General features: G+C 48.0%; 2 protein-coding genes across 3 annotated transcripts in view; one reads left to right on the plus strand and one right to left on the minus strand.

The window, feature by feature from the left end:
• Positions 1 to 650: 650 nt before the first annotated feature.
• On the plus strand, positions 651 to 1,835 carry BHLHE22 (basic helix-loop-helix family member e22). Its single transcript, XM_038129859.1, is given in 2 exon segments — positions 651 to 1,130; positions 1,132 to 1,835. Coding segments are annotated over 2 exon segments (900 nt in total). The 5' UTR covers positions 651 to 788; the 3' UTR covers positions 1,690 to 1,835.
• A 7,233-nt stretch (positions 1,836 to 9,068) lies between these two features.
• Positions 9,069 to 13,961, minus strand: part of LOC119711757 (cytochrome P450 7B1) — a 125,564-nt gene continuing 120,671 nt past the window's right edge. For both annotated transcript variants that reach the window (XM_038162296.1, XM_038162301.1), the window contains exon 6: positions 9,069 to 13,496. In XM_038162296.1, coding sequence (XP_038018224.1) covers positions 13,200 to 13,496 — 297 coding nt within the window. In that variant the 3' untranslated portion in view covers positions 9,069 to 13,199. The remainder of the gene's footprint in view (positions 13,497 to 13,961) is intronic.

Consider the following 13,961-nt stretch of genomic DNA (forward strand, 5'->3'; position numbering starts at 1 on the left):
AGTGTGCTCATTGATGAGTGAAAGTCGCCACACATGTCAAGCTAAAGGCAGTTGTTGGGTTACTAACAGGACACAACGTCTTGCAAACATATGCGTTAAGCTGTGTATACAGATGGCAGGGAGAATAATGGAGCAGGCGCCTCTTATAAAGCTCTAGCTGCTGCCTGTCTTCAGACCTGGGAAAAGAAACTATTCAGACTCAGGGCCAGATAGCGCCTGGGATTGTTTGTTACCGTTTTAATCCTATTAATTAAAACGTTAACCTGATTGGGTAGAAAGCTCTGTCCCAACAGGCGAGTCTTCTTCATAATAACCTACTCTCAGAGATAATGATGTAAAAGACTCCCCCGTCTGCGGCGGCTGCTGGTTGATGGGTCCGGAAATCTCTTGAAGGTGAATCCAAGCAAGATAAACGGTGGAAGCGGCTCCACTGGCAGCGCACAATGCCCCAGCGCGGCGCCTGCTGAGGGCGAGCCGGAGCCGCAGCCGGAGCCACAGCCACAGCCCGAGCCACAGCCGCTGCCGGAGCCTCAGCCCGAGCCGGAGCCGCCGCCCGAGCCGGAGCCACAGCCGGAGCCGCCGCCGGAGCCGCCGGAGCCGCAGTCCGAGCCGCCGCCGGAGCCAGAGAAGGGGCAGCCGCGGCGCCGGGCACGACGCAGCTCCGGCGGGAGCCGGGGAACGATTTCTGCCAGCGGGACGCCGGGGAGCCGCCCGCCGCGGCGCGGAGCCTTGGAGGAGCGGGCCGGGAACTGAGGGGGGCGGAGGAGGCGGAGGCGAGCGGGGCGCCGATGGAGCGGGCGCTGGGGCTGCCCGCAGAAGAGGACCTCTTCCACAAGAGCCTCGCCGCCTCGGCCAAGCGCATGGAGTCCGCCTTCCGCTCGCCCCCGGGGCTCGACCTTTCCCACCCCCGCGACCGCCAGCCCTCGCCGCTCGCCTGCTACGAGGCGTCGGAGCCCGAGGCGCTGCTGCAGCCCGGAGTCGGCGGCGACCCGCTGGCGCTGCCGCCGGGCTCCGTCTGCGTCAAGTACGGCGAGAGCGCCAGCCGCAGCTCGGTGGCCGAGAGCAGCGGCGGCGAGCAGAGCCCCGACGACGACAGCGACGGCCGCTGCGAGCTGGTGCTGCGCGGCGCCGGGGGGGGACCCGCGCGTGGCCTCGCCGGCGGCGGGCGGCGGCGGAGGGGGGGGCGGGGGGCTGAAGGCGGCCGAGGGCAGCTGCTCCAACAGCCACGGGCACGGCGGCAGCAAGAAGTCCAAGGAGCAGAAGGCGCTGCGGCTCAACATCAACGCGCGGGAGCGGCGGCGGATGCACGACCTGAACGACGCGCTGGACGAGCTGCGGGCGGTCATCCCCTACGCGCACAGTCCCTCGGTGCGGAAGCTCTCCAAGATCGCCACGCTCCTCCTGGCCAAGAACTACATCCTGATGCAGGCGCAGGCCCTGGAGGAGATGCGGCGCTTGGTGGCTTATCTCAACCAGGGCCAGGCCATCTCGGCCGCCTCCCTGCCCAGCTCCGCCGCGGCGGCGGCGGCAGCGGCGGCGGCGCTGCACCCCGCCCTCGGCGCCTACGAGCAGGCGGCCGGCTACCCCTTCAGCGCCGGGCTGCCCCCCGCCACCTCCTGCCCGGAGAAATGTGCCATCTTCAACAGCGTCTCCTCCAGCCTCTGCAAACAGTGCACGGAGAAGCCTTAAGCGCCGCCGCCGTGGCCGCCCCCCGCCGCCGCCGCGGCCCCGGGGAGCGGCGACAGCCGGCGGCGCGGTCCCGGGCCGGGGGGCGCGGAGGCGGCGGAGAGACTGACCGCTGCCCGGCCCTCGCCGCCCTCTGCCCGGACTCGCCTCGCCTCGCTCTTCTCCTCGGGTGCCGCCGAGACGGGACCGCGACGGGAGGCAGCGTGCGTGCGGCGGCGGGGAGGGGGCGCGGGGCCGGGGGTGCCGCGGGGAGGAAGGAAGGCCCGGCCCGGGGGGCGCCGGGGGGGCTCGCTGCGCGTCCGGACAAAGGAGAGGCCGGGAAATAGCAGGCCGGGCTGGGAGCCGGGGCTATCGCCGGGGACAAATCAGAGAGGGCACTTGAACATAGATTTTTTTTTTTAAATTAATTATTAGCAGTATTATTATTATTCTGAGCCAGGAAACAAACAAACAAACTTGAAATGTAAACTTATTATTTAAGTGACTCGCAGAAACAAAGAGACTGGACCATTGCTATGGAAGACTTTGTATTTTTTATCGTCTCTAAACTTTGATCCTGTGAAAATGCGCAAAGTTTGGTGAGAGTGATTTAAAAAACCGAGAGAGTTAAAAAAAAAAAAGACAAAAAATAACCGATCAAAACCCCTACTCCGTGTCGCTGAAAGTATCGCATTTTTAAAATAAATATTTATGTGCACCTTGTTTCTTTCCACTTTGCAATGCTGTATAAACAAGACATGCTATTTATTTGTTATTCTTTAAAATGACCCTTCCACGCCAACAATATTTATCATGTGTTAAGGTCATGGGTCTTATGTGCAGTTACTTTAAATGCTTCTAAAATTCTGTTTATGGATTAACTTAAACTGTGTGCCAAGTGTTTAAAACATTTCTTTGCCAACAACATATAACCAGAAATGTTGATGTACCGAGCTGCTTAGGTTTATGAAAGGTCATCTGGATTTTAAGTTGCATCATCCCTGTATTTAAATTGAGCTTTAATAAATTGCTTCAGTCCAAAAATTACAGGAAAAGTGTATTCTTAATTGCTCAACCAACTGATTTTTGAAAGGGTATTCTTTGCATTATAACAGGTAATAACTATTTACTTTTACAAGGCATCAGAGCAATAGCTGCTACAAGAACACTTGCCAAGCCAATGTTTTCCCAGGCGCTGTGTTTTCGAAGGTATAATTTAAACCGCTTTTAATGTGTATGTAAATTATTCTGACTGTGGATAATTATTTAAGTTGAAATACTTTAAATACTTTAGGCTAATTTACAGAACGCGTGGAATCCTTCTCTTCCTTTTTCAGGGGATGTGGGGGGCGGGTTTTGATTTTTTTCTTTGATTTTTTTTTTTAAGAAAAATGAGAGATGAAAAGCAAGAAGTAGCTATTTACCCAAAGTGAGCCTTCAGTTTGAGTTTGCATGGCTGGGTGGCTGTCTCTCTGCCATTTGTAAAACAAGATTTTTTTTCTTTTTCTTTTTTTTTTTTTATTTTATTTTCAAAAACGAGTCCTGCTTTTTTCCACTACTTGCAGATAATACAAATTCGGACTGTCAGGTTGGATGGCAAAATAGGAGCCATGATGGATCTGTTGGCAGGTCACGGATGTGTAAAGAGTGATATATATTAAATAGGTCAATCAGATTATGACAGCAATGTACGATCGTTTGTATGTGTATCTATGTCGGAAAGAATCTTTATTAAAATATTTTGAACAAACGCTTGTATTACGCTGTGCTTTGTTAAGCATATCCATCCAGATTAAAGCAGGTGGATGGTGGGGGTGGGTCGTTTTCTTTCCTTTGCCTTGCTCTGAGCGCGCCCCAGGACCCTCCCCGTCACCCCACTCCCGGCTCCGGGTGTCCCAAGCAGGGAAGCGAGAAGTTCCTCCCTGGCTGCTTTTCTCCCGCTCCCGTGGCAGGCGGCCCCCGACAGAGCCGGGCCCGGCCCTGCCCTGCCCTGCCCTCCCGTCCCGCGGCTCCACGCCCGCCCCGAGCCGCGGGGCTGGATGCGCCGCGGGGTACGCCGCAGGACCGCCCCCCCGCCTCCTCCCAGTCCGCCGAGTTTGGGAGCCGCCCCTCCCCTCATAGACCCTCCACGCTGCCCCAAACCCTAGGGCAGGGGAAGCAGGCAGCCCCCCCGGCTGTCTGGTCGGCCCTAAGTCCGGGCCGGTGGTCCCGGTCCTGCGGCTCCCCCCTCCCCCCGGGCGGCCCGGGCCGGCGCCGGGTGTCCGCGAAGCCGCCTCTCCCAACGGCAGCACCACAGGCGGGGGAAGGGTATAAATATTTTCTGCTCCACTTCCCATCAAAAAAGATTAATCAGAACCTGTAACTTTTCAGGAAACATAACTGTAAAGTGCCACGGAGCTGTGGGAAGGCAGCCCAGAGAGGGTGGGCAGATCAGCCCCCAGGCGCAAGGAGAAGCGTCTCTCAGCATTTACTAGACAAAGGCTGGGTGCGTCTAATTATGATTATTAAAACAATTTCCATGACGATGTCTAATATTATGTTAATTTGAAAACAACTGTGTATGAAAACTGTCGACTATAATACCTAAATTCATTTAATGAAACACATCGTTAAGGCAATTAAACCTCCTGGATGTGATTAAGGAACATAATTACGACACTGTTCTGCGCCATAATTGGGTGTCTTTAATCAAGGGGTAAAGTGATCAGCAACACAGCCATTAGTTTGTATTGTTCTGTCTCTGCTGTCCATCATTCTGATTAGGAATTAACCACCGCCACCAGCTTGGCGTGGTGCGTGCCTGTGTGTGTGTCTGTGTGAGTGTGTGTTCGTGCATATAACATCGCAGGACACATTTGCTGCAATATTTACCGCTTAATGTCTCTGGCTACCGAGCGAGCTTCCTTCCCGGAGAGGTTCCCTTGGAAGGCGCGGGCGCCGCTCGGCTTTGCCCGGCCGTGGGGTGGGGGACACGCCAGGTCCCAGCAAACTCCTGGAGCGGCCGGGACCTAAAGTGGGAAGAAGGCATGGGGCTGGGGCAGGCCCACGCCCTGCCTCCCGGCTCCCGTGGCCGGGGGCAGCGTCCGAAGTGTGCGGGCCGGGCCTGGCGTGCTCCCCGCCGGCTCTGGGGAGCGGGGTCTGTGGCACATGGAGCGATTTGTTCGCTCACCGCTCTCTCGCCCGCCTCTGCCTCGGAGCGACGGGACAGCGGAATGAAAATCTCTGTCATTCCTGGCTACCGCTGCCGCCCGACTTTGGGCTGTCTTGCTTCCTCGTCCATTGCTTCGGAGCGGGCATGGGGTCCGTGCCAGGCAGAGGTGCTGGCACTCCTGGCCCACTCTCCTGTCGCGCTGCGCCGGGCATCCTCCCTGGGAAGCGGCGCGAAGCCACTGGGCCAGTCCCTGAGCAGGTCTTGCCAATGCGAGCGTAATGTGTGCCGGGCTGGGGGGAGGAGAGAGGCTCCCCCTCCCGCCTTAAAGCTTGAAAGATCGCTTAGCCAGAAACCAACATGTACCCTTTCAAAAGAGCTTCTTCCCCGTTTCCAATCGCCCCACCGAACCGGGATCTTCCTCAGCCTCATCCGGAGCTCCCTCTGCCCCCGCCGCCCAGCCTGGCTCCCTTTCCCAGCCCCTTACCCCGGCTCGGAGCCTAGATTGTCCCAGCATGAGTGACATTGGCTTTCCTAATGTAATGACTTATGAAAGATATAATCATGTGTTAAATTGAATCCTCCGCTTAACTGTTAATGGTGTGCTCTGGGCACATTTACGTATTAGATGCTATGGTAACTAATTACCACTAGAAGAAGGGATAATACACTTTCCAGACTTTGACAAATAATTATGAGTGTTCACATCCCTGCTAGCAGCAGTTGCAGCGGATCTGCTGGAATGAGTAAGTGAATAAATGAATGGGTAAGTGAACTTGTGTGCATGGAGGGGACTAGATAATGAATAGTGGTCAAGTGAGTTTTCTTATTAAAACCTTTAATGAAAATGTGATTTAGGGTGGAAGGGGGAAAAAAGTGCGACGCTTCCTCTAAACGTAATTAAATCGCGTAATATAAACATCAGAAACATAAATAAGTTTGCTTTTAATTAAAACTCAGCAGTCAAAGTAAATTATCCACGTGCTCGGAAACTTTACAGCAATTAACACTTTTTTTTTTTTTTTTTTTTTTTTTTTTTTTTTTTTTTTTTTTGTGGTGGTGTGGTGGGAGGCTGGCGGGGGATAAAACAAACGAGCCGGGACTCCGCGACTCTCTCCATGGTCATTTGTAACTGTGATCGCACCGCCCCTGCCCACAGGCCAGGCTGATCCTGAGGCTCTAAGCAAACAGCGGAAGAGCTCCTAGTCGGAGCGGGACAAAAGTTTGGGGAAGTCGCTCTGGGCCCCGCGCCGGCCCCGGCCCCTGCCGCCCGCCCGCTCCGCGGGGCCGCTGCTGCCCGTCGGGGCCCGGGCAAAGCCTGGAAAAGCTCCGGCACTAGCGGAGCCCATGGAGGGCGTCGGGCAGGTTCTCCCTGAAGCGTTGCGCGTGGCTTAGGCAGGCGCCGCAGGGGTTAAGCCGATTGTGCCCGCTCCTGCGCTGCCATCCCGCCGGAGCGGGGGCAAAGGCGGGAGCCGCTGCCGGGAGCCGGAGCCGGCGCGGTTGCCCCGGCCCCCAGCCCCATCCGGGGGCTCCTAGCAGCCCTCCACGTCGCAGAGAGGACATGTGCTAAATGAGCACAGAGCTGCAGCCAGCCCCATTTACCCCTGGTCACTCATCAGCTCGGTGTCACCCAGCCCGCCCACACCCGCCCCCGAAGCGCTCCGGAGGGGAATTTGGTCTGGTTCGGCTCGTTCTCCAGCCTCGGGAAGGGTTAAATCCTTCCCCAAGCCCCTAGTTGCCCTTGTCCTCTCAACCCGATTCAGAGACGTGTAATAAAATAGGAAGCAAATTTATGGTCTGTTTCAAGCACTTTACTGCTGTATTTTTAAATTCATATATGCACATATAAGAACTATGATCTGTGAATAATTTGAAATGCTATAGGAAAATGATGTATTTTAGATCAAACATAACCGTTTTCTTACGTAATTGTCTCGGATTAAAATAAAAAAATAAAGATACATTTCGAAGAGAGACAAAGCTGAAAATCTAATGACAGCCATAAACTGCTAGACAGCCATAAATTAACGTCTTCATCAAACACTGAAGGGATCAGTGCTTATCTAAATCAACAATTATTTCTTCCGAGAAGTTGCAGAACAGATTGCCCCTTTAATACTATTTTTAAATCTTCATAATTGAGGATTAGGGAAAAACAATCGCCTTTCCAGAGTAAACCTGCTCTCCACCAGCCGAAGCCATCCAAACTCACCGAACACCCAGACCGCTTCCCTAGGAACCTCCCTGGGGGGTCCCGTCCCCTTGTCCCACTGCAGCATCCCTGGAAGCTCGTGATGCTTTTAGGAAGGGGCATGCAGGGGTCTTTCCTCAGCCCCCCTCTCCCCTGATTTTTGTCGCGGGCCGGGGGAGGTGGGAGCGCAGGGAGCACAAGCCGGCGGCGGGAGCCCGGCGGGCAGCGGGCAGCGGACGGGGATGCGGGGATGCGGGCGGGCGAGGGTGCGGGTCCCCGCCGCCGCCGCCGCCGCCGCCGCGGGCCGGGGGCATCCCGGAGCGGCAGCATCCCCCGGTGCTTCCACCACCAGCACAACTAATGCCCATCCGCTTTTCAGGTTCAAAGCTTTAGCGAGGCGGCACTTCTCCCAGCTGCAGCCACCTGCGAAGCCGATTTTGCAAGAGGCTGCTGTAAAGAATTCATTTTTTAAAGGCAACTGAAAGATACGTTGTGAAGAGAGGCGATTCACTGGCTCGCAAGATGGAAATTAGACAGGGAAAGACTTGCTGCCTGTAGGAGATTAGCGAGCGACTAAACTGTTTGGAAGAAAGAGGTAGTTGGAAAGATGAGCTGATGGGGAAGAAGTCGCTGTCAAAAGTCATCACAGGGTGTTTGCCTACTGACTTTTACTCTCCCGGTAGCCAGAACTTGGACTTTTATTTAACTTTCCTGTACTCACAGCTGCTGGTTTTGGGGAAAAGAAATTAAACCGACACATAAGTGTCAAAATGGCTTTAACAAATCTTTGAAGATAGAAAGAATCCCGGAAGGGTTCTAGCAAGAACAGCTGAAGCTTAGGCTACTTTTGATTATTTATTTTGGTGTAAATAGTTTTGAAGATGAGCACATTTCTACTATTATAAATGATGTACTCATACGACCTCAGTACATGAGATCCCAGGAAAGCCTGATGCATGGAAGAAACACAGAACTGGTTTATATGAGGATCAACATCCCACCACAGCTTCCTTGCTTTCACTTTAAAATGGAACGTTGTCTACTTTTTTTTATATGCTTTTATATATTTCTTCATATTTATTGCTAATTATAAACATAGACAATAACTTAAGGATCACAAAGCTTTCATAAACATACCTTTGAGAGGTGTTTTTGTAATGAGATAATTTTTCTATTTTGTAGTAAGTATGGGGACATGACTAGAAAGGGTACATAGGCTGGTTTAGGTAGTAGACAGGAAAATACTTCACTTTCTATGGTTTGGCAGTTAGAATAGCTCTATTCATATGAGTTAAGCACATGCATAATTTGATACCTTGAACAGTTTTAAAATACAGTGCTATACAAGTAACATCAAGACAGTACCTAGTATCAAATTAAATACTAGATAAAATACAGTGTTAGGGGGTCTCACTAACTCCTTCCTTTCAAGCTATCTTTCAGACCATTATGGAAAGCTTATTCAGAAATACACCCTTTAAGAAATCTCAAACAATGTCACTTTTTAATTTATAAATTTCAATAACTTCTAATGCAACCTGGAGTTAGAACAATTGCACAGCTACACACACATTTACCAAATCCACAAAATGCTGCAGGTCTGTCTTCTCTAGGAAGCATCTTCAATAACCCCCGCAGACATACCTGACAAGCATTTCTGCATGAAGGAATGGAGAAACACCAATGTCTTTAGGGTACAACATTCCTATTAAATACCTGTAGAACTCAGCAGCTACAGTGATACCTAGAAAAGCCAAGCTGGGCTTTGCTGCTGCAGTGCTGTGCATCGTAACAATTTCATTCATGTCCCCTTTTAAAATGAATGATCTGTGAAGACAGAATATTTTACTTTAGGTAGTACATCTTGTACTACATGGAGGTTTGCAAAAGTAAAAGCCTAGGAGTTGTACTTAGTAATCACTAGTAGACTGCAGATCTTTATATTAATTTTGAATAATGTCCTAAGAATGTCAGAAGTACTACTTTTTTATCTCACCTGATGAGAATTGGCTCATGTTTCCTGGTGGGGGGGTGTGATAAAAAAAGACACAATACTTTCCAATATTCAAAGGAGTTTCTGTATTTCACTGCTGAATTAAAGGCTTTTTTTTCATTACAGAAATATCTGTCAAGATCCAGTAACAGAAAAAGGTAGTATGTTGAAATAATAATTAAAAAATTAAAGCAATAGTTGTGAATCTGTGAGAAAAGTATAAACATAAGCTGGAAAAAATACCACAGACAATCATTCAATATTAAAATAGATATATTCCTTTTTATTGTGCCCTTGAAATACAAAATTCCTTTAAGATGTTAGATTACTAAAATAATGAAATTTCTATTTTCTTGCTCAGAAGTACCGTAGTTGATCTAGGAACTGGAACAATGGATATTAACTGTTAAAGTAGAACCTAGCCATTGCTCATCTATATACAAATCGTGAGTTTGCAATATTAAGAGCACTTCACAATCTCTTGAATGACCATTCAATAATGACAAAGTAAAAGATCATGTAAAATTCTGCAAGAAAAATTCACAGACCAGTAATTATTCATAAAAATAGCAATGCCAAAAATAGTGACATGCAGCTGGCTTAAAAGCATAAGGAACAACTCTCACATGGTTTTATATTATTACATTAGGACATACTGACAGAGATATGAAAATCTAATTTGCAAACAAGTACACATATACTAGATGGTTTCCTAAATAATGGAACATTTTAAAAAGTTTACAATAGCATCTAGCAGTACTAAGTGCCAGCATGAAAAGGGAGAACATTAAATCTGCAAATTAAAATAAGAAGAATAATTAAAAAGCTATGTTTTAGCATTCACATTAGTTCATGATAAATTAACTTTTTTTCTTGGGTGTTATAAAGGGCCAGACTGACTTAATAAACCTATTTTTTTTTGTGAGAAAAAAGGTGCTTACATGTATTTTTAATAGCAGAAGATACTATTGATACAGCTATAGACATCAACAACTTACAGTCAGAGGCTGACAGTGACCAGCCAAGTCACATCCCAAACTGATGGGTGAGGGCACCAATTCATCAAGGAACAGCAGAGGAATTCAGGGGGTACCCATGTGCTCCTCCTGCCTGATCCTGCACCTGCCAGGTCTGTGGATGCCCCCAGAAGCCACTGCTTGGGTGGCAGGGCAGACCCCTCTGCTGAAGTGGAGAGGTGGGAGAGGGAAGCCCAGGTCTGCCTCCTCCCACCCTACCCTGCAGCCCCACCAGCACCTGAATGCTGGCAAAGAGCACTGCTCTTTCTGCTTAGATGATTTTGCCTCTTTGTGCTCCAGCGACAGACACTCAGAGCTGCACAATCCTGGGTCCTGCAGCCAAGGAGGTCATCAAAAAGGGTGTTGTGCTCTATGCAATGAAACACCCTCTTCTTGGCACAGCACCCTGCAGCTAGCTTGGCTCCAGCTGGGACTTTTGGGGATGCTACACGCTGTTGTGCTCTCAGCTTATTGACCAGGAATACCAACACCATGGGCCTTTCAGTCCTGCTCCATGGAGACTTAGTCACTCCTGGTCAGACCAGCTGCTGACTGTCAGTATGTCCCCTCCTCAGCTGCTGAATACATGGAGCAGAAGGGCTTAACCTCCCTGTCCGGTGCCAGCTCTCATGGCTTTACATGGGGTGAGGCTTTCTTCCTCAGCAGCCAAGGTGTGCCAAGGTAGTGATGCAGTGCTTACCAGCCAAACCAATCCACCAGGAGCCTGGGTTACCAGGGTCACAATTCCAGGCCAGGCTGAGCAGACCCTGCTTTGCACTTGATTATTTTGGTTCTTGAGTGAACAGAGCAGGCAACTTTTATCTCAGCAGAATAGTGGCCTCTTGCATGGTGCTCTTTAACTGATGCAAGGTCTTCATAGAAGTTTCATCCAACTCCTGGGAAAGATTCTGACCCTTTTTCCTTTTTTTTCTTTTCTTTTTTTTTTTTTAAATGGAGCATACGATGCAGATTTAATTTGCTACTTTGGAGACAATCTAGTTCTTCTTTTAATTTCAGAATAGATACTGTACAAATTGATCAGCAATTAATCTGAAACTACTAATGACTTGCATGTACTTTTGGCACAGTCCTATTATGCCCTATCAAATTACACAGCAGCCAGTGATCCTTTAATTCAACATCCTAAAAATAGAATACAGTTATAAAAAAGGGGCCTCTGTTTAAAACAAATACCCACTGTTTTTTTCGCAGTTGCTTCAGGTTTGTTTTAAAGTTGGATGCCAAAGAAGGATTCATCATAATTGTAGCATGAGACATTTTACAGCTTACATATAAGCAATAATGGAATACAGTCAACAGTGTAATGATATCAACATTCCCTCTCTCAATAAGCCAGGCTCTAATGTCTAAACTGGATTGTGAGCCACAGCTGAGTATAGAATAGCTTCTACAGAGTAACCACAGGTGTAAGTAACCTGAGTACAAGAATGTCACCATAAAAACCAATTTTACTCTGTGGCACAAAGCAATAATCAGCTTTTGCTGTTGATTAAATATTGGAGTAAAGATAAAGCATTTAATTATCTGCAAAGCCCATTTAATGTAAGTGTACTCCAAATTTGTAGACATTATTGATACTATACATGAGGAGAAAATGTTTATCTGATATATCTCACAAAACCACAATTTCCTCCTTGGAGGATTTGGAAGGTGGCTGTACCAATCTCTGAAAGTCTTGCTACGGATGCTGGCGCTTATTTAGGGTATGTGCTTTACACAAATAACTGAACAGGCTTCTACAAAAATAACAGTAAATAATTCTTAGTACGTAGGTAATAGTTTTCATCCACAGGCCATCAAGTGCCATTTGGATTAGTAAAATTTCTGATTTTGAAAGACTTACTCTGGCACATCCCAAAGAGAGATGTTTTTTTAGGAACACAAGGCAAGGCCCACAGATGTGGCTATTCTGCCATTACAATTATCATCCTGGCAAATTGAGACTGGACAGCAACGGGAATCCTCATCAATCTCTGAAGTGATGGCTGGGAAGAGAGACAGGGTCTAAACTCTCAGGTTTTGTGCACTAGCAAATTAATTTTCCAAACAAGAGCTGGGCACCCAGTGAAGCAGGTTGGGCAGCCAGTATAAACTTCTGTGGCTGCCCAGGGTTTTCACTTGCTCAAATTTTGGCCCCAGGGAAGAGCCTGTTTTCCAATTTGCAGATGGACAAGTCAGTTTCCAAACACAGGTCACACTACTTTGCCTATGCACAATTTAGGCAAGGTAAAACAATGTTAAAAAGCATTTTTAGATACCACACTTGCCCTTGAAACCCTCTTCCTCTTTTGCCTTTTGGGAGAAATGAACAAACATAAGAAACGGTCAAAATAAACGCATGAACATGTTACTAAGAAACAGTGAGAGAAAGAGAAGCTAATTTTCGAGGTGATAGAATAATTTCAAATGGGCTTATGTATTTTCTCCCTGAACAATATGCTTTGGGTGGGGGGATGGCTCAAAAGCCAAAACAGATAATTTAGGCTTGATCAAGAGCCTATTAAAATCAACAGAACTTCTCTTCTGACTTTAAATGATTGCAGGAAAGAAATCACATATTTTAAATTCTTGCACTGCAGAAAAAAAAAAAAAGTAGCAAGAAAGCAAAGCATTCACCCTCAGTACATAAACCTGAAGTTAGAAATGTGTTGTCAGTAAGACATTCTTGCAAATCATCCTCACCACCCCACACAACTTCCATCACATCTCCCAAATTAAGGGGTAAGACTCTCAAGACCATGAAAGAAATAAAGTAAATATAAAGTTAGGATAATAATAAGTTAGGATAAGAAGCTCCCTCTTTCTTGTTATTATGCTTCTATGAGCAGATGCTGATATTCATGTAAGTGGCCTGGATTCATCCTCCCTGTAAACCGTGCTCATCTTACAACCAAGAGTATGGAGATGCACCTTGTAGAGATGCTGGGCTGTTTACTTGGCCAGACTCTTGTCACGTCACCTTGCTTCTCACAACTCAAGCAGGACAAATTGAGGTTGCACATCCCTGCATCTGGTCTCTACCTCCAGCCCAACAGCTTTTCTCCTTAGAAACAAAGAGGAAGGAGGTAAAAGCAGAGAGAGAAAAGCAAACGTTTCCGAAAATATAAAGCTGAGTGATGAAACAGAGCAAACATGGAGATTAGTGGAAGGCATATAGGCAGCTGCTCAATTTCTTAAGGACCTTAGCTTGTAACGAAAGGCAATATCAACGTCTGGCAGGAGGATACCAAGGCCCATGCGACTGTTATCAAGTCTGACAGCTTTGTTTTCTGCTAGTTCTACATCAAAATGAGACAATAGTATGAAAAGAAACATCTTCATCTCATTCATTGCGAGGAACCTCCCCGGACACATGCTGATCCCAGAGCCAAAGGGCATTAGGAAATACTTCAGTTTTCTTCCTGCCTTGTAGAATGTGGTTTTCTTCTTGCCATCCTCTATGTATCGATCGAACTTATACTCCTGAAAATGAAAGAGAAAGAGAGAGACAGCGTGATATCTAACAAGGCAGTTACATGAGCTGCTTTCTTTGCACAATGGTAACGCGTCTGAAACCCAGAAAATAAGATAAAGAGGAAGACAAGGAGCTGACAGCTTCTTCTTTTTAGTTGGTTCCCTCAAGTTTCATTAACTCACTTTATCTCTCCTGCAAAGAACACTCTTTAAATCCACTTATTTAGCTTAGTCCTTTTACATCAAGCTCCTTCAACTTCCTCATCTCATCCACTGAGTGTCTGGCCTATATTGATTGTAATTAGATTTTGACCGCTTTGTAGCAGGGACAATGAACCTTAGTGGAAGGACAATTTTCTTGTAAAGCATCATACACACTCAGCGTGGTACATACATCATGAATAAGGATAATCTGCCAAATTCTGCAAATGCCTATGAATAAATTAATGCATTGCACCAATTTTGCTCTTGCAA

The sequence above is a fragment of the Motacilla alba genome, chromosome 2 (genome assembly GCF_015832195.1).
Source record: "Motacilla alba alba isolate MOTALB_02 chromosome 2, Motacilla_alba_V1.0_pri, whole genome shotgun sequence".
Classification (NCBI taxonomy): Eukaryota; Metazoa; Chordata; class Aves; order Passeriformes; family Motacillidae; genus Motacilla; species Motacilla alba.